Raw genomic sequence first — 20,157 nt, forward strand, 5'->3', positions numbered from 1 at the left:
AGATCTCTCATATCTTCTGGAAATATCTTAGAATGTTGAATCAATATGCAGAAAGATAAAAGGCCATTTCTCTGAAGGGGTAAGATTAAATATGCCACTATAGTACCTAAAGCAAATGTAGCTAGAGTACTGAGTTTGGGATTTTTCTGTGTGCACCCCCCAACCCCTGCCTTCTCCCACCCTAAGAATGTCAAGAATTTGAACTCCCTGTTCTTAAGGTGAAAGGGCATTAATTAGCTCAGATCTGTTCATGAAGAAGCAAGGTGGCGAGTCCTGAGACACTGGAACCGTACCCCAAAATCTCCCAAGTGTAAGATCGCAAGAGATGATGATTTCCTGGGGTGCCTCGAAGGTAACTGGAAACAATACCGGAATTGTAGATCATTAATTAGGACCCAGTAAGATCTCCATTTGCGTCTCAGTGATTCTCGACTCCTTTATTTCAACATTTAGCTTTAGGTTTAAAATATTTGCTAAGAAAGCAGAGAGGTGATTAACAGAGATTTTTAAATGTGTGCCATAGTTACACATTCAGTCAACAGAGGAAAAGGAAACTATACAGCATAAGTTACAAAATGGTTATTTCGTGTTTCGCGAACATTCCAATAAACTCTCCACGGTGGTGGTGTTCAATTCGACAGTAGAAAAGCAACAGAAATGAACTCAAGAGCCAGCCCAGCTCCTTCACATCTTGCAGAGAACCGCGAGGAACCCCCCAGCCGCAGTCCGCCCGGGAGTCTCAGCGGCGACCTCTTCCCATTTCTCCTGCGGGAGGCCTGTCTGCTCGAGGTGCCGAGGTGGGGGGGCTGCGGCTCACTAAGGGGCCACCGAAGTTTACTCCCGCCCCAGGAGAAAGGCCTCTGGGCTGCACGGCGGGCTCCGAAGAGGCCCCGGTTCCCAGAGGAATGCGTGTGGATGACCTGGGGTGTGCATCATCCCCTAGTGAGGAACTTCACAGGTTTGGATGTTGTTTCTTTTTAAACTCCTTTCTCTTAAATTACCTAGAGCTACCAGGTTTTAGAAGAGCGTGGCCACCACTTTGATACGATGTTATTGGGTTGTTTGAAAATATTTTCACTTTATTATTATTTTATATTATTATTCCAACAGATTAGATTAAAGGCAGTGATCACTAACACAGAATACAACAGAGCTAACAGTCAGCCAGGCTGCTCCCGGGACCAGGTCTGTCGGGCCTAAGGCGTTGACATGCAGGTCGGTAGCTCGTACACTGCTAGCTACCCTCATAGCACAGGCTGTGGGGGGAGTGAGGGAGACGACAGATGCGGCTGTACCCTTAGAAGCTATTTAATAAATATCATCAAAAAACAAAAGGGAAAGAAGCCCTCCGGAGCACAATCACCTTAGGTCAACTGAACGTCATCTAGTTTATTCAACCAAAAATGGAGAGAGAAGGAAAATATTAAACAAACAAAAAAAAAGCAGATCTTAACACTAGCAGTAAATAAATTTGTACAACGATTCAGTCTGTATAATATGATGAAATAAATCTACATCTTTTCTTATTTTGGTGCTTTGAATTATACATACAAACAACAATTACAGGGACTTGATCACGCAGCATGTAGGCCTGGGAAAAGGCTATCTGAAACCCTCGATGGCAAAAAGTGAGCGTTAACACGGATTGCCCAGACTGATACAACTTCCTAAGCAGAGGCCCACAGCTTTGAACAAATGATTCGCCTACGACTTTTTTTGTTCTTTTTTGTTTTGTTTTTTTGTTTTTTTTTTAATGCATCAAACACCTGTGGCCAGTGAAAGGAAACAAAACTGGCAGTTTGTCCATTGGGACATCAGACCTAGTTTCTTCTTAATTTCCACACTTGATATCCCCCCATCTTCCTTAAAATGCTTGGCGTCCTTCATGCCTTCCTCACAGCTACCCAGATGCAATAAAGTCTTCTTCAAATGTACAGTATTTCTTACATTATAAGTTATATGCAATGTTCAGCATTTTTTTTCACAGCACTAGAGAGACCCTGTTAAATAGGGAATATGAGTCTGAATGGCTTATTCACAAATGGGATCCAGATTTGGTGATTGGGAACGCAGACACCACAGTGAGCTCCTCAGCAAAAGTAGCAAACATTTTGCCTTCTGCCTTCAAAAAAACAGATATCCATCGGTTCTCGATTTCATGATATGCTCCTGCAAAAATGCACGTAGAAGGGGCTGGAGGGACTCTCGCCTGGAGACCTTTATGCATTGAGCAGAGACTCTAACCCATGGCAGTGACCATACTGGAAGGGTGGTGAGGTCCGAAGGAGAGGCTGGACGGCGGGTGCATCGGCGTTGGAGTGGTCAGCATGTGGCTGGAGTGGCTGAAAGGCGAAATGTGGCTGAGGGAGGACATGTGTCTGGAGAGGGCGGCTGGGTTGAAGGAGCTGCTCTTGGGGAAGTCCTCCAGCGTGTCATGTACCTTTTTGCACTTTTTGGATTTGCTAGACATTTTTCGGTTCCTGGTCTGGATGCCTTCCTTCTTCATAGTCAGGGGTCTGTTAATCTAAACAAAGATCAATTTTTTTTTTTTTTTTACTTTGTTGCTGGCTCTGAAATGGTGCAGACTTTCACACCCCAACACAGGTTCCTCTGACCACCCCAGCTCAGGGATCTCTTTCCGGGGGCCCCTTCCTCCCACCTCTTCCTGCCTCCTTCCCGGGGACGCAGAGTTCTGCAGGCCAGGTCTGCAGTGTAGTTCTGACTGTCAGCCTCCATCAGTTTCAGAAACCAAGAGACCATAGGAAAGGTGCTCCACCCAAGCAAGGTTATTATGTTCATCCACATCAGTCATTTGGGGGGCAATTTGCCTGAGGGAACTCTGTGTTCCCAAGGACCATATTCTAGAGACCCATTCAATATGATTGTATTTCCCTAAAATATAACAACTTGTCTTACTTCATTAGACTTTCCTTAGACTATTTCATGAGAATGGAAGCAATGGAGGAATCTTCAAGGGGGAAATAACATTTTGTCTACTGGTCTGAAATCCGTGTCAGGACTAAAAAGCACTGCCAAGGCAACCATTTGGAAGTGTTCAAGCCCATCTGCCTCGGGAAACTAGGACTGTACCCTGATTTAAATAAATTTTGGCTGCCTCTCTTCCACCTGGCCTTTTTGCAAGGAGAGGTGCTGTCAAATCTTCCCCAGGAATGTGTATGTTCTGGCGTCATGTTTTAATACGTGTTTTTCCAAAAAGTCATCTCTTGCCCATGTCACAGCAACTGCAATAATTGAAAATTGCAATTTTTACCTAGCTCCGATTCTCCGCTTCTAACTAGACAAACAGCTAAACTACCAACTAACAAGTATTTAATAACCACTTAGGGGATGCAAAGTACTGTGCTAGCATATACATGCTTTCATCCTAAAACTCAAAGACCAGGAATGAACTAAAGACATAGAGTCAAGCAACTACTCAAAAGATCACCAGTCTTCAGCCTCCGAAACAGCATACCACCTCTCTCTTCTCCATAAGACTCATTTGTTTCCTTTTTAAAATACATTTGCTTTGGGGGGCGGGGGGAATCAAGAGAGGGGACATTACAAAGCTACAGAGTCTACTCTCCACGAGGAGTCAGAATCAGATTAACTGCAATAGCAGTCATCTGTCCCGCGTAGCAAACCACACCTGGCCACGTTTCCAAGGAAATGTGGCAAAGCAACTCAAGGAGGGGATGTCAGGGTCTCGGTCATTCCTGACTCCTTGGGGAAAAACATCTTCAAGGGTGGGGGAAAAAAGTAGAAGATTCTCATGGTTCCAGGATCTACCTGTTTGCTCCAAAAGTGAGCAAACGGCAATTAAGGAAGAAAGAATTCAAACAGCCAAGAGGGCAGGCTGCCGACCGCGCTCTGGGAGCAGCAAACACAGAGCTTCCTAGAGCTGAGCTGGGAGAGGCCGCCGTCAGGGAGGGTGGTAAGGAACCTCACACTGCAGCTGAGACCTGCTTCCCCCTTGTGCCAGGAAGGAAGCATGAGTGATGGCAGAAGAGCTAAAAGGTTGTTGCCAAAAGAACATCTCTGGGTTCCTTCTTCAGAATTATAATCAAGGTAAAGATGCTGCCTACAGAGGTGATAGGAATCTACTGTCACATCAAATCTTCCCCGAGATAATGTCTAGACACACAGCTCTTTACCCGGATATCTAGATACACATAGCCAGATATCTAAATATAATATCTAGTTACACAGATAGCCACACAAACCCAGATAACTAGTCCCAACACCACCTAGATTCACTGATACTGAGATAGGTAGTTATCTAAACACCCAGATAAGCAAAAGGAACTAACTTATGGCATACACATAAAGGTATCTCCATGGGCAGAACAAAACACAACACGAAGAGAATATTAATAGATTATTATCTCTTATTGTTAAATACACACAAATAGCCTCCTTTTGTGAATTCTTACTAAATCAGACAAGACAGAAAAACCACTCTTGCTGATGGGCAAGTTTCTCAGGAGTCAGGTGCTAATTAAGACTAGGGGAAGAATGAGCGGTAAAGAGGTGCCCAGACTTTTCTTTGACTTGAAGAGAACTTCATATTCTTCAGAAACATTTTTCTTAGATTAGACACAACTGACATATCTCATCATGGCTAAGGAGTCAAAGAAATGTATAACTGGTTCATTTCCCATAATTCCCATTCTTCTATGGAAATAAGAAAGAAATAAACACACAATTCATTGCTTTGAATTGACCTTGGGTACATTCTAAAACGAGAAAGCACTAAGTTTCCACTGGTCACTATCAGTCCCCATGCCTCCCAGGAAAGCCTCTGCTGCTCTGAAATAGGTCCTGCCTCTTCCACCTCACCAACGTGTTCCCTTGCACAAGGTACTTGCTTCTCTGAGTCATAATTTCTTCAAAGTAAACCGGAAATAAAAATAATTTCTGCCCTGTCTACCTCATGGGACTACTTGAGGCTCCATTATAATCAAGTAACGTAAAAGTTCTTTGAAAACCATAAATTACAAGCCAAAAATAATTTTATAGGCTGTGTCGATGACTGGGTAGCTCATCAACTCTAATGCTCCAAATCTTCCAGATTTTAATCACAAATCCGTTTATCTCCAGTGCCGTGAGCAAGTAAATTCCCCCAAGTGAAAACGGAAATTGGGCTTCAATGCTGATAAACGTACAGACACAGTTCAAGCATCTGAGAGAGAAGAACTGACTGTAGGAAGACCCTAGTTCCATCAGAGCTGGCCCTGCCCGGGCACCGTGTCAAGAGGGGTGACACTGAAGGCAGGGAGGTGAGTTTTGCAGGTTCCCTGGGAATCTCAGCAACTTTTTCCCAAAAGGTGAAAAGGGAAAGGGTGCTGGGGTCACCCTGAGAAATTCTCCTGTGACTCAAAATATTTAACCAGAAACGCTTCCTCCCCAATTCCCAGGTATTCCTGGGTAAGAAGAGGTGACTGCCAGAATGCCCTGAGCAAAAAGCTCTGCCTTTTCCCCGTTCAGCCCCAGACTTTGCCAAAGTCAGATTGGCCAAGAGATTTTAGGAAAATCAGACAGAGCCAAAGAAGAGAGTGAGAGCAAGAGGGAAATGGCAAATCTGTCATTGGGACTAAGGCGAACTTCAGGCCTCACTGGGTCTTGGCCTGTCAGCCAAGGAGGAAAAAATTCTGGGGGGAGGAAACATTTTTTTAAGGTAAAGATATTGCAACATGGGAGGTCCCCAAATTAAAAGGTTAGAAATGACAAAGCTAAACCCAGGTGACTGACTGGCAATCATCATTCTGCTAATACGATATACAGGAATAAGACAGTTTCTTTTCCCGGGTATGGGTGAGCTTACTGGGATTCTTTCCTCAGTTCTCTGCTGATTAGGACAAAGCCAGAAGATGAAATCTCTCAGACATTTCATCTCATGTCTTCTATACAGAGAACCCATTTAAAATTCGCAGCACAGGGTAAGCCAAGACTCCTGCCCCTCAGTAACTGAATCTCGGTCCTATTTGCTTCAATAATTTGTGTGCCATGTACTACAATTCTAGTTACTTTTCTCTTTCACTCTCTTTCTCTCTTTTTGCCAGAAGTATAAACCATGGGGAAACATTAAAATATAAATAGTGACTTGTTTTTGTTTCCCAAGGGGCAGATTTTTCTCCCCTTAAAAACCCAGACCCTAATCGGCCGCCCATGTGGAACTGTTGCATCGCGCAGTGTTTTCTGCTGTTCTCTGCACCGACTAAGGGGGCTGGGTTGTCCTGTCTCTAAACCCTTCGCTCTCAGCCAGGCTACACTGTACAGGGCAGTTCCCTACGCTGGGTCCTGCTGCACTGATTATCTGAGGCCCGTTGTTTGCCCAAAGAACAGCAATGCAGATCGAGAAGGGGGACCTGGGAAGGGTGACACGCCGCACACTGGGCATCGTCAGCAAGGGAGGCTGCTGAGGCTGACCCCCGCCCTCCACCCCCACCCCCACCCCCGTGACACTTACATTGTGCAGCTTGTAGTAAAGCCCGCAGGCGTTGCAGACAGGGTCCCCATTGGCATTCCTTCTCCAGAGGGTGGTAGTGGTGGTTTGACAGTTTGCACAGGACGTTCCTGCCCTTCTTGCTGCCGACTGGGGAGTGAGGAGAGGGGAGAGGGGAGGGGGGGAAATCAAAACAAATGTTAAATGTGTTTTCAGAACTACAGAGACAGACTTAAAAAAATTATCATTGAAATCAAAACTAGCAAGTGGCCCACATGAAAGTAAGGAAGATCCCCAAAAGCAGCCTCAAGAAGAAAAATATAGCCGATCCACCGGCAGACGAGCGTGCCAGCCTGTAGCCAAGTGGTCAGAATCTAGCCCGCCCTGCTCCCGTGTAGAATTCGGGAGGCTCAGAAAACCAACACCACCTTCTGAGTCGATTTTCCCCCATCCCCATCCCACAAAGTCCGCCAGATTTTAGTTTTTATGGGTGTCCATTTTGAATTAACCAGACTAGTTTGGGTACCAGGCTTTCAGTAGCCTCACTGGCCAAGCCCACAAGAGGTTTTTTTCAAGTGCAACTGCTCAGATGCCGCTTCTCCGGGAGGCTCCTGGCCATCACAATTACTCACAGCAAAGTAAGGGCAGTCCTAAAGGCATCAAAAGCACTTCATAGGCCCCAAATGAAACAGTGCTGGCTTATAAAGAGAACAGAGTGCTAACAGAACGAGAATGTCTGTGCCTGGGTGAGGCTTGCACGCATGGGGTGCATACTTTAGGGAGCACCCCGCAGGACAGCCGAAGTGAACAAGACCCCGGCAAATCTGCAGCAGTCCTAAATTCACACAGCCCACACTTTCAGACTTTGTCACTCACGGTGACAGCCATCCTCGTTCTCTTTAGGTGGCTTTTAGTTAATGAGACAAACTATAAAGAAGGCATTTTGGTCTTCGACAGGAACACAGCCCTCCTCCTGCTCTCATCTCATTCCACCTTCTGGAAATTAGGTATTTCCTATTTGCTGTTCACAGAGCACAATAGTTGCAGGTCAAATGTCATCCTCAACTTGAATTGTAATTATTCTATTGTGCCAATGCCTTCATTTCTTTTAAAAGGGAAATTTATCTTTCACTTTTTTGGACGCACATTTATAAGGGGACTATTCTCTATGTCCATACTGTTAAAAAAAAAAATCTCAAAATCTTTTGAAAAAAATGGAGTTAGGTCACTTCTCAACATTCACCTCTCAACTCCTCAGCCCTGCCCCCCACAATATAAAAAGAAAATTCGAACTACAGAATTATTCTTGCCCCTGAACTCAAAAATATTACCAAAGGCAAGAGGAATAGAAAGAATCCAGCTAGCTTGATCAAAAAAAATTCTGGCATGGTTATAAAAGAGTGGGACAGAAAGGACAGAAATTGTGGCGCACTTTTCCATCAATATTTTATCAAGCAAAAAGTTGGGTCAAAGATCTGAAGCTGCCAGGTATGGAAAACCCAGTGGCAATCCTGAATGAACCGGATTGAATCCTTTCCTTCCAAAGCCGCTAAATTGTTTCACAGATACGTTCCTCTGGCTTACAAGCCTCTTTTTTTGTAGTAGTAGTAATATTATTTTCTGCATTCTAAGGAACTGGAAATTAAAAATAGCCCTTATCTATCATAATCGAAAAGGTTCTACTTTTTGGCCGTCCGTTTTGAAAATAATTCAATACGGCCCAAGAGTGCTGCCTCTAACCCCACCTGCCTTTCTGAAATGTGATAATTTAACGCTTAAATAACAGTTTCTTCTGTACTCTTGGGAAAATAATACATTAAATCGGTCCTTAATGATTTTGACAATTATGTTATTATGTGATTATTATTATCTTCCTGTGCTTTTTTTTTTTTCTTTAAAAAAAATACTCGGATATAGTCGACTAATATCTACTCAGCCACCGGATTTCCCAGCCCAGCCACTTGGAATGTATCACACAAGCACATCAGGCCAGCCGGTAAAATCAGAGCTCCAAATGGCGAGGCTCACGGTGCGTCCTCTGCAGTGTATTGACAGTTTCATAAATAGGAGCAGACTCAGAATAGGTCTCCGGTCTACAAACTTTATGCGAATTTATACAGAACCTCTCAAAGCCACGCTGTTTGATTCACTGGCAGGAGACCTAAGTATATTAGCAAAGCAAGCTGCTCAGCTGGCTGTTAGACCTATGGGCACGCTGGCGATGCTGGGCAAAGAATGCTATGGCTCTTCCCTTCCGTCACTTCTGTTTCCTGCGTGGGCTTACTCAGTGTTAGACGCGCTTCTGACGGGGGAACTAGCTACCTGTTGGGCAGGGTGGTCCTCAGTGACTCTGCAAACATGCAAAATGGAAAATAACCCACTGGGGACACAAAGCTGGGATGGAGGGGCAGGAAATAAAGAAGAAAAAGAAAGGTTCCAGGCACTCAGACATCAAATGCATCTAAGGGCTAAAGGAAAAAAACCCTCCTGAATGCACTCTGCGTGTCTCTCGGGATGGAGCATATGAATTCTATGTAACTAAAAATATAAAACCACCCAGGACAGATGAGTAAGACAGAAAAGACAGCTGAAAATGTGACAGCGAATGAACTCTGGAATTAAAGGTAATTATTACTCAGAGTCTAGAGATTGCTTATGAAAGGTGAATGAAGACAGAATTGTATAAAATGCAAGTAGTGTCTCCTATGCAAGCTGCCAGATAGAAGGAACCCCAAGAAAATGTCCAATGTGCGCTCGCTCATCAATCAGCCCATGGTCTGAGACTTTACTTCCTCTTTTTCCTTCTTTACTTTTACCATTTAAAAAAAAAAAAAAGCCCAATTATAATAGGACCAAGACTTATTTTTAACAAGAAGGTTTTTGTTGTTAGTTTTTTCATTTTTACTTTTTTTCTAGCAAAGGCAAGGTTTTAAGTGATTCAGAACATTCTTTTGTGGTGCAGTCATGCTCATTCTGTGCTAACACCTCCAGCCTTTTTTTTTTTTTTTTTTAAACACGTCTTGTTCTGATCCGTTCAAACATCTTGACGTTTAGCTTAGGGAAGCCGAGTTGTTGTTTACGGGTTATCTCCAGTGCTCAGATATCCGGCAGCTTTTTCCTAGGAAGTTAGCTTTGCACATGAGAGAAAGGAAAAAAAAAAAAATACCAAAGTGCATAGAGACCAGGAGGTTGAGAAAGTTGGAGAAAAGGGCAAAGATCAGAAAGAATAAAGCCTAGGGACCAAGGATTGCCAAAAATTAGTCACGTGGGCCCTTCATCCCTAGAAAGTTTTCCCTTCTTCAGAAGAGGATGTGAAAGGTGTTGAGTTGCACTAAAATCTGATGGGAAAGACACATAATTCTTTAAAAAAAAAAAATAGGAAGGATTTGTATGTTTTCCCCCCTCAGAGTTTAATGGATGCTTTTTCATCCACTAATGTGCCTGGGGAAAAACGCCTCCTCCCCTCTCTACGTGGTGGATATCATCACCACAAAAAGCATTCTGATCTCTTGACTGTGGTTATAGAGTTATCATTAGCCAAGCTGGCTTTTATTTGCCTGTTACATGCACTTGCTATTCAAGCTGGCCCGAGGTTCCGAAGACAAGTTGACAAATGAACTTCTGCTAGTTTTCCTAATAAATGCTTGATGGGGCCAGGTTTCCTCAAGTATTTTCTAAGGGTCAAGAAGTTTAAGAAAGAAAAAAGAGGGAGGGACTAGCACCCTAGGGATAGTAGTTCTAAGGGGGTCTAAGACCAAATGCTGGGTGACATCAAGAAGCAAGCCGGTGATCATACAGTTTTTTTCCACAGGAATTACCTATGGAAAGTCTTCACTTCCTAAGACGAAAAAAAACTCCACTGGTTCAACATCTGTAGCTTGTGAAATCCCGGCCCCATCAATCTTAAATCACTGGCACATGAGATGCATCCAGCGCTGAGGCTGTGAGCACTTCCCAGGAGTCCACTTCTACCACGTCAGGACCAAGTTCTGGGGGTGCCTGGGACATTCTATTCTCATACTAAGTTTCTCTGTCCATCAAATAGTCATTATCAATGCATCTTCAATCAGTGGTCCCAGTCCTGTTAAAGCACTTCTTCTATTAGCAAATAAAATTTCGGATTTGATAACCAAGAAGTCAGCACCCTTCAAAATATAGTGACTTAAGAAATGCGGAGGGGAAATAAAGAAAGAGAAAGCTTTCCTATATATGCAATTTGGAAAGAGAAAAGGGGGGGGGGGAAATACTATCCCAAGCAAGCTGACATGATTTTGAGCTGTCCTGCCAATTTCCTGCAGAAAGCTCTCCTTCCAGGAGAGAGGAAATGAAAAACACCAAATGGTTAGTACTGGATCAGTGCTTCCCCATGAACAACTCACCAGCCTTCGCTTGGGCTTAATAAGGGGTCGGTTCTGCCCATTCATCTTGTGGTAGAGCCCACAGGCATTGCACAGATAGTGCCCGGTGCCATCTCGTCGCCACAGTGGGGTAGAGGTCGCCCCGCAGTTCACACACTCCCTGCCTTCTGGAAACAAGATCACACATAAGTCACTTATGGAAGGAAAACAAACGCAGAAAGGCTGACAGTGCACAGGATTAGAGAATGACAGTCAAATAAAGAACTTTTTTTCTCTCTTCTCCCTCTTTTGGGGAACTTTCCCACCCCCATCTCCCTTGAAGGTGGCTGCCCACCTGAAAAGAGTTCTTGGATGGCCAGCTCACGGCCTAACCCATACACACAGAAGTGGCCCAGGAATACATTTCAGCAGAACCTTGTTCTGGGCCTGCCCAATGCTGAGGGCCAAAGCAAATTTAAACCTGAAGGAGTTCCCTGAGAAAATTCTGAGCCCCAGACACGCAAAGGCAAACATTCCATTCATTTCCCTCGGAGGAAAACAAAGGTGACCCATTCTCATCTCTAGGTCTGTCTATACAGATTGATTAAATAATAAAGATTAGGCTGGGGAGAAAGGAAAGATGAATCAATAGCAAGATAGATAAACAGATAGGAAATAGATGAATAGATTGATCAATTGGTTGACTGATTTTAGCGGCGAGGGCTTTTGATTTTACTTCCAATAAAACTATAAACGTCCCTGGCTAGCAAGTAATAGATGAAGACCCAGCAGGGTCCACTCACTTCCCCGTCTCTTTTTCCTCTAGAAAAGGCCAAGGTTTTCCATAGTTTCCCAGCCATTGTGACAGGGACTGAATTTAGGCAAGGAAACTGGACAGGCGTGGAGGAAAAGGGACAGAAGAGTGGGTTGAGAGGGGCAGAGTGAGGGGCAGAAGATCAGAGCCGGCCTGTTAGGGAAGGGGGTGGGGGGAGTTCTTGGTCAGCTCATTAACTAAGGCCTGCCTGCAGTTGCTGCTCTTTCTCCAAAAAAACAAACAAACAAAATAAACAAAAACCGGCCAGGCGAGGTTCCGGCAGGCAACATTCACTCAGGGGCAGGAGAGCGAGCCGGACCCACCTCCGGAGGGAAAGCTCCTCGAGAGAATCCCTCAAAATATCATTTTAGGACGGGGGAGTTTGCTTCCTGAATGCTTTTCAACTTCTGCAGGAGGAGGACTGTTTCTGGGTGAAACTGTCCTGCCACTGGGGACTGTTCTCCCCACCTGGCTGCTCTGAGAAGAGACCCCTAAAGGAGACCCCTCCGTCCCGCAGGCGGGTCCCAACTCTGAAGCCAGTGGCTCTGCTAGCTGGACCTCCCCAGGAGACCAGAGCGAGGACAGGGTTTTGCTCTCTTTGGGGTACCAGGAGGGAGGTTTGGGGGGATGGTAGGAGAGAAAGTTGAGCAAAGGTTGTTTTAAGAGATTAATCAGCTAACTCAAAACTACCAGGAAGAAAGGCTGCACTGGGCCGGGAGAGGAAAACCCAGCAGGGCGCTGGGGAATCTTGACTCCTCACAAGGAGGGCAAGGCTGGCCTGGGGCCTGGGGCATGTTCTGCCTCTGGAGACCCCCAGACCAAGTATGAGTGAATCGGGGAGCTTACACCCATGACCTATGCTTTTCTCCAGGGGCAAATTTGGAGAAGGAAAAGAACTTTTAGAAATGGAAGAGGATTTTGCCTCCTTTCACTTTGGAGTTCGTGCCAGTATTGAGTTGTTTTTTGTTCACTTTCATTTTACAAAAAAATTAAGGGGTTAAGAGAGATTTTTATTATTCTCTTGCTCTAAATTTTAAAAGGGTTCTTAACCCAGGGTCTACACAGATCCATCCAAGAACCCCTGTGATTATCTACAAAAAACATGGTCCTGGTGTACCAGGAGCCCTTTTTAGGGACCCGACAGCTTCCATCGGTCCTCAGAAAAAGGCTTTGGACTGAACTGCATCCAGACACTGTTCGCTGGGGTCCAAGCCTGCGGGCTGTAGCCGGTGGATGTGGGGGAGGCATGGAGGAAGGAGGAAGGGGTGCGTGGGCGAGGAGGTGCCAGGGGCTGCCAGAGCCAGGAGGCAGGCAAGCCCTGCAGGCTCCGTGCCCCAAGTGGGCACTGGGTCAGCCCCATCTGGGGACACGGATGCTGGCCTGGCCTGGCCTGGCCGGGGCCGCCTACTCCCCCATCCTGCCAAGGCAGGGGCCTCTCAGGTTCCCAGCCATTTTGCCCCTTTCCTACTTGGGCGCTGGCAGAGCTGGTGTGAGGTTTCTCTGGCTCCCTGCTCCTAAGCACCCTGGGCTGGGGGATCTCCCAGTCTGACGAGATTAGTCTGATTTCCTTTCCTTTGTCAGGCGGTGGGGAGGATGACAGCTTCCTTTTCAGAAGGACCTTAAGAGCCAGCAACGGTTGCCTCTTCAGCGGGCTCTGCTCAGTAGAGCAATTTTCTGTCTTGATTCACTCCGCAAGTTTGAGATTGCCTTGCGTGGGTTTTACCTATTTATTTTTTCTTTTCTCCCTGTTGCCTCTCGCTTGCGACTTTAGCAAACAACCAGTTTTCCTAATGGAGGCCCTGACTGTCTCCTGCTTTCTTTCTCTCTCCTCGCTCACTGCCTGGTGTGAGCAGCTCACACAGACACCTCTCTCTTAGGTGACAAGAACCACAAAGCTGCCGCGTGGCCTCTTGACATTCAACAGCCATTTTCAAGCACCCCTTCGAGACTGAAATCCAGAAACTTGGGCTGACCGCAAGGGCTGGAAGCTGGGGCGGGAGGTTGTGAAGAGGAAGGTAGAGTTCTCAAGATGCCCACGGGAGGTGGAGAGCTAAGAAGTGGCCATTTGCAAAAAGGCTTTGTCTTTTGTTTGCAAAGATAGATCCCAGCAACAGCCCTCGTTAGAAAAGCAATAGGTGCCCTAACCACAGCTCAACCGTTTCTCCAAAATGCGACAACCCTCTCTTCTCGTCTCCTCCTTTGGCAAGTGCAAAGAAGAGGTTTACCAAAAAAAAAAGCAACCACTAAAACCAAGAGAATCCCCTCCTCAAGAATTCCCACCACTTCCACCGCCTTTACACAGAAAATGTCTAGAAACTTCCCCTCCCCGATCCCACACTCCCAAAAGTCCCAGGTCCCTCGCTGCCCAGGTGTGCTGGCCTTGGTTTTCTTGACTGTGAGAAAGGAATACGAGGAGGAAGTAAAAAGCCAAATTTAAATCATCTCCTCATCTCTCCCCGCACCAAGAAAAACACAATAAAATAGGTATATAGGTACCCCTGATTCTGGCTTAGAGAAATCGCAGCTCTCCCCTCCTCCCAAGTGTTTGTGTTCAGAGTCTTAAGGAAAGCGATGAGAGAAAGGAAAAGACTAAACCGAGGGCAGAAGGTGTACATAACACAGGGGGAGCAATCAAACATGGAAATGAGGGCAGAGAAACCAGAGGCGTTTGGAGAAAGCACTCTGTCCCCTCCCCCACATACAAACCACCACACCAGCCTCAGATACCACGATCTTCCCCCAAAACTTTTAGCCCTACCAGAAGAGAGAACTTAAAAAACAAAATCCCATCACTACCTCAAAATGCACAGGTCTGCTTTCTTTGCAATCAGCCCTCAAGCCTTTGATCTAATCCCAGGTTTTTCTGCCGAAAGCTGCACCCCACTTCTCTCGAACCCTCCACTCCACGCCAAGCCTGGCCCCTGACCAGGCAGCCAGGCCACTCTCCTGGCCCACTCTCCCTCTCGCTTTCTCTCTGACTCCGCCAGCAGCCTACCTCCCTCTCCCTCTGCCGGCTTTCATGTACTGAACATGCAGGTCTGAGTTTTTCTGTCAGCCTAACCGCATCCGGACTCTATTAAAGTTCCTGGCTCGGGATAAACAATGCAACTGTCGCGTGCAGCAGTCTGAAAATAATTGGATTAGCTAAAACATATCAACTAAATAGAGACAGTCCTGCCCAGGCAGTCGGAGTGAATGTCACCCTGGAAAAAAAACCCTGAAAACTGATCTCATGGTCACTGGGTGCCCACTGCCCTCCCTCGAAAGTTTTCTAAACCGGGGTTTTGCCAGCTCTGTTTCAAGACTGCTCATCCTGCCCATAAAAAAAAACAAGTGGGTTTCACCACTTCTTTGTATATAGCAACTCCACAGGCAGAGGACAGAGGCACGGCAGTTGGAATGGAGCAGGACAGTCACCCACCCTGAAACGGGCACACCCACCACACAACAGCCTTCACAAAATCATCTCTAAAAACATAACTAAATCTCATCTCAGCCAATCCCAAACTTTCTGAGTCAACTGCTTTGGTTAGAAACAAAATTGGTGGTGAATTATTTCATTTGTAAAGAAAAAGTATTTTGTGGGGGTTGTGGGGGGGACATTAAGGCAGGTATCTACACCCAGAGAATAAACAGGCTGTGCTTTCTGGAGAGAGGATGAGCAGAGGAAGCACAGACTCACACCTGAGGTCTTCTGCAGCCCTTCCCTCCTCCTCTGGCTTCAGATCAATGGAGGACCATGTCCCGAGACACCTTCCTGCCCCAGCCTGGGCTGCAGGTAACCAGCCCTGTCTACTTTTGATTTACGTGCAGCTATTTCCCTGGGGCAGAGGCTGCCTCGCTGTCCCAGAAGTTACCATGAGAGCCCCCCTTTTTCATGCAAAGAATATGTGGGGTTGCTTTTGCAAGGTCACGCCCAGCGCAAAAAAATATATACACACTTTATTTATACATGTCTGTATAAAGGGCTGTCCTCTGTTGACTGAATGACCCCGGTTGAGCTGGGCCCGAGAGGAACAGTCAAAGGGACTCAGAGGCCAGGAAGGGTCAGAGGAGGGACCTGTGTTTGTTTAGGTTTCAGGAGGTTTCGTTTTAGCATTAAACACTTAAAGTTCTTCCCTCGCCCTCCGTTGGGTCTTGGAAACTGACTGAAGGTTACTGGCAGAACCCAGAAGCCCCGGGGGGGCAGGCGAGAGAGGGTTTGTGTTTGTGTTTGTCTCTTGCCTTCCTCAGGCCATCGGGGAGTTTAATTAGATCTCACTGCCCCTCTGCTCTGAGGGCTGGCCTGAGAGGGGACACACCTCATTCTTCGAGGCTGTCAGAATGGAAAGAGATCAGATCTCAGGGGGGTCTGGGGCAGCCCCCAGCGGAGCCAGCCCGGGCTCTCCTTTCCCTAACCCTGGATTTAGAAGGAAGGGGGGGGACCCCAGGGGAGAGCAGGCGCCTACCTGTGCTGGATCTTGCCTTGGGCCTCGACTTGCACCCAAAGCTGGTGGGCGAGCCCCCCAGCAGGCTGCTGGGCGGGAAGAGTCCGGAGCTGTACTCGGGCACGTAGGGCGGGTAGGTGGTGATGGGGTGGTGCGCCGAGGCCGCCGCGCCCCCCAGCGTGGTCATGCTGCCCCGAGAGTGCGAGGACTCCAGCTTCATGCTGTCGGGCAGCGGCACCTGGTACTTGATACATTCCTTCTCGTCCTGCCGGCCGGAGCCCGCGGAGCCCGGCGTGGACAGGGACGGGTCTGGGGACACGTCCTTCGGCGGGGTGGGCGGAAAGGTGAAGAGGTGCGGGCTGGAGTGGCCCCCCGACAGCGAGGCGGAGGAGGCGGGGGGGTAGACGGACAGCGGCCCCGGCGAGCCGTGGTGGATGGACGTCTTAGAGAAGGGGCTGAGGTTCCAGGGCGAAGCCGTGTGGTGGCTGCCCAGGGCTTTGCCACCGTCCAGCCAGGGCAGGGATCCGTGCAGCAGCGGCGGGCGACACACCTGGCTCCCTGCGGGGAAAGGGCGGGAGGTGAAAGGCTGTGAGAGCAGCCCCCCCCTCCGAGGCCCTCCGACAACCTGGGGGTTCGCCCCTCCACCCCAGACTCCCTGTCAGGAAAATCCCAGACACACCCAGACCGGACCTGGGTGCAGGCCCCACTCGCCCTAATCCAGGGGGTGCCACGAGTACCTTGGCCAGCACACACCCCTCACCCCTCCCTCCCACATAAATGTCCCATCAAAGCCCCAAGAATAAAGGGCCTGTGTCTGACACCCAGGAGGTGCTAGGAAGGAGCGGAGAGGTCCCCTGGGCTTATTGGCCTCTCCAGATACACTTTCTAAATCACATCCCCTGAGGTCCCTCTCTAGAACCTGACTTGATTTATAGGTTTCTTTCAATGGCCTGGGGTCTTCCACCCTGGACCTAATCCCAGCCAGCCCGATAAGAGTCGGCTGTGAGTGATGAGGCCTGAAGGGGTGAGCCTGGCCCCGCGGCACTCAACACTAGGGAAATCCAGGGCCCTGGAGAGAGGCCAGCAGCGGTGCCCAGCTCCTGGTGCCCAGAGCAGGAAGGAAAGGGCTGGGAAGAGAGGAGAGGGGAGCTACTTAGGGTTACTTCCAAGTAACCGTACTTCAGTGTTTGCTCATAACTGGCAAGGCCTGCGATGGGATTTGCAGGGAAACTAATGGCTCGGACTGCTGGAGAAAGTTTTCTAGCCTTATACCCTGGGATGCCTTCCTCGCCCTCCCAAAGCCTACAGAAGAAAACAAATTAAGCCTCAGATCTGCCCTCAAAGTTGTCATTCGACGGCCAGTGTGATAGGTGAATTTTCACCTGAGCTCCTGACACACAAAACCCAGTCCATGCGTATGCTTCACTCATACACAGGTTGAAGGTAGCCATAACCCAGGCCGGCCCATATGCTCTGCGAGGTGGGAATTTAAACCGCAGATTCAAATCCACACACACGTTGATCTCTTGATCCAGTACCTGCCTCAGCGTTTGACGTTCTATCTTAACCATTAAGAACAATACTGAAACTAAAAATCTAAAGGGGAGGAAGGGGAGGAGAGAGGAAGGGAAGGAGAGTTCTCTGACAAGGGTCAAGATTCAGATTATGCAGGAAGTAGTATAGTAAATAATATTAAGTCTGCATCCACGCATTTCCACTTAACTGCTGATCTGCACAGAACAAGGGCAAAGAGCGCCCCATCCGCAGAAACAATTGTTTAAGCCCAGTGACAGCAGGGTAGAGGATGCCTGCCCCCGGAGAGGCTCTGTCATCAGAGCCTGCCCGGGCTCCAAGTAGTGGACCAGGGCAGACCTCGGTGTGCATGGGGAGGGGAGGCTGAGAGAGCCTCACGCCTCAAACTTTGGCTATTTCTTCTTTTAAAACACCCGTGCTGCTGGGAAGCGTGTGTTCTGCCCCCTAACTACACAGGACTGGGTTTCTTTTCAGCATTTCAGAACTCCCAAACTTCTCAAGGCGAAAGAGAAAGAAAGAAAAGAAAAAAAAAAAAAGTTAAGGCCACTGTAATCGCTCCTCCATAAAAAAGAAACCCTGGTGGATCCTCAGCCTTCCTTGGGAGCCTGATGGACTGTCGTAGGCCGGAGGACACAGGAAGGCCAGGGTTGCCGGCGGCAGCAACGAGGCGACCTAAAAGCAAAGCCGCAGGAAAATTCTGTGCAGCCGGGAATCTAGGACACCGCCTCTGTCTCGACCTTAGGACAGTAGTCTTTCCACCGAAACCCATTCAAGCACCAGAATCCCATTCCTGCGAGCCCAGGGGTAGCCGACCGGCCCAGAAACCTAACGCGCTAGCCCTGGGGAAAGGTCAGAATCAGGGGCGTTCAGAAAGACGTCTCTCGGGCCTTTGTGGAGAGGTGTTCGCTGGCGGAAGGGACTGCAAGATAACTGGGGGAGCGCAGCCCTTTTGGAAGAACCGAGTCTGAGCCGGGCCGGGCCGGCGCCGGCTGCGGAGGCAGAGCCCCGCTCCCGGCACCTGGGCCCCCCGAGGCCCCGGACCTGCGGCCGCGCGGGGAGGCAGGTCTGCAGCCCTGCGCCCGCCAGGTGAGCGCCAGGCCCCAGGGGCTCCAGCCGCGCAGAGGCGCCTCTAGGACTGTTGTGAAAAACACACCCTCATGACGGTCGAGACGGCTTCCTCGCCCATTTCCGGGCCCCGGTATTTTAAAATGAAGCATTAACGGCGCTTTGGGGGGCTGGGGCTGTGTCTCCCCAGCCCCGGTGCCTCCCTGCGCCCCAGACCTGGGGCGGCAGGGGCGGCCGCGCGGGGTTTCCGCACCCGGGGCGGACTCACCGTGGTGGGTCGGCGGGTACCTCTGCACCGTGGCCCTCACCGAGTTTCCGTAGTAGGAAGGGACGTGGTTGCCTTGACCGTCGATGTTAAAAAGCACATCCACCTCCTCGGGAAGGGAGTACTGCGCTGGGTCCATGTACGAGTGGCCGAGGCCCGGGTGGTGCGTGTCCGGGTGCTGCCCGTTGAGGACGGCCGGGTGGTGGTGGCTCACCCAGCGCGGCTGGTCTGCCGTCACCTCCATGGCCCCGGCTGCGCTCGCGCCCTCTCGCCGGGCCCGGAACCCGCGCGTGGAGAGGGAGGGCTGTCGGCCTGGGAGGTCAGGGGGTGGGGGCCCCGAGGCTCTGCAGGTGAGCTTGACGTCGGAGGAGCGGGGGCTAGCTTAATGATTTGTTTTCAGAACGGGAATGGGAAAGGTGGGAAGGAACGAGGAGCGAATGAGTTTTAAAAAAACAAAAACAAAAAAAACAACAAAAAAACACCTCTGAGTGGTAGTTTAGCAAAGAGAATAGGAAGAAAAAAGAAATCCCCCCCAAAAAACAGGACGGGAGGGTAAAAGGGGGCCAAATCGCTAAGAGGGGGCGAGGGCGGCTGGAATCCTGCAAGCGAGGCTCCTCTGCAGCGGCTCCGAGGCTGGGTCCCTCCTCAGGTCACCTGCAGAAGAAAGAAGGGGAGAGCGGGATGAGCTCCTAAGTTCCTGGGCACCTGAGTTTATGAAGTGGCACCACCTGCCCTCGAGCCACCGGCCCGCGCCCCGGGACACGCGCGCACCCCCGCGCACCCGCGCGCACCTCCTTCGGAGCTCGGAAAACCCGGGCGCAGCCGGGAAGGGAAAGGCTCCCGGGGACATCCCCACAGCCCGCTCCGCCCGGAGCCCGGCTCCGACCGAGTCCTTCCAACTCGGGCCGCAGCTCCCTCCCTCCGGGGGACACCGGCCCCAGGACCTTTGGCTTCCAGCCTCTAGAAACTCTCCAAGAGAGGAGGGTTGAGTTTTAAATGTTTTACAGTTTGCCCAAATGCAGAGGAAGGAAAAAAATAAAAAATAAATAAAACTTAAAAGAAAGTCGCGGGTACCAACCTGGGCAGCGAGGAGCAGAGAGGAGGTGGAGGAGGCGTGTGACCTGAAGAGCAGAAAGTGCTCGGTCAGATTGCGCGGCTCGCTCTGTCTCGCGCTCTCTCCGTCTCTCTCTCTCTCTTTTCCTCTCTCTCTCTCTCCCTCTCTCAGTATTTTTTTTTTTTTTTTTTTTTACAGGGAATGCATTCTTTCTGAA

At 48.9% G+C, this 20,157-nt stretch overlaps 1 protein-coding gene across 4 annotated transcripts; it reads right to left on the reverse strand.

Moving 5' to 3' along the window:
* Positions 1-410: 410 nt before the first annotated feature.
* Positions 411-19,130, reverse strand: GATA3 (GATA binding protein 3). 4 transcript variants are annotated; one of them, XM_016219737.2, is made up of 5 exons: positions 18,890-19,130; positions 16,045-16,581; positions 10,825-10,967; positions 6,470-6,595; positions 411-2,524 (listed from the first exon to the last, which is right to left on the reverse strand). In XM_016219737.2, exons 1-5 carry the CDS (start codon positions 19,128-19,130, stop codon positions 2,240-2,242), a joined length of 1,332 nt encoding a protein of 443 aa, XP_016075223.1. In that variant the 3' UTR covers positions 411-2,239. The 4 variants fall into 4 exon arrangements, with proteins under 4 accessions (XP_016075223.1, XP_016075221.1, XP_087672064.1 ...); XM_016219735.2 differs by having other exon boundaries at positions 10,825-10,970; XM_087815938.1 differs by having other exon boundaries at positions 2,463-2,516.
* Positions 19,131-20,157: the final 1,027 nt, after the last annotated feature.

This window comes from Miniopterus natalensis, chromosome 1, assembly GCF_054644295.1.
Source record: "Miniopterus natalensis isolate mMinNat1 chromosome 1, mMinNat1.hap1, whole genome shotgun sequence".
NCBI classification, from domain to species: domain Eukaryota; kingdom Metazoa; phylum Chordata; class Mammalia; order Chiroptera; family Miniopteridae; genus Miniopterus; species Miniopterus natalensis.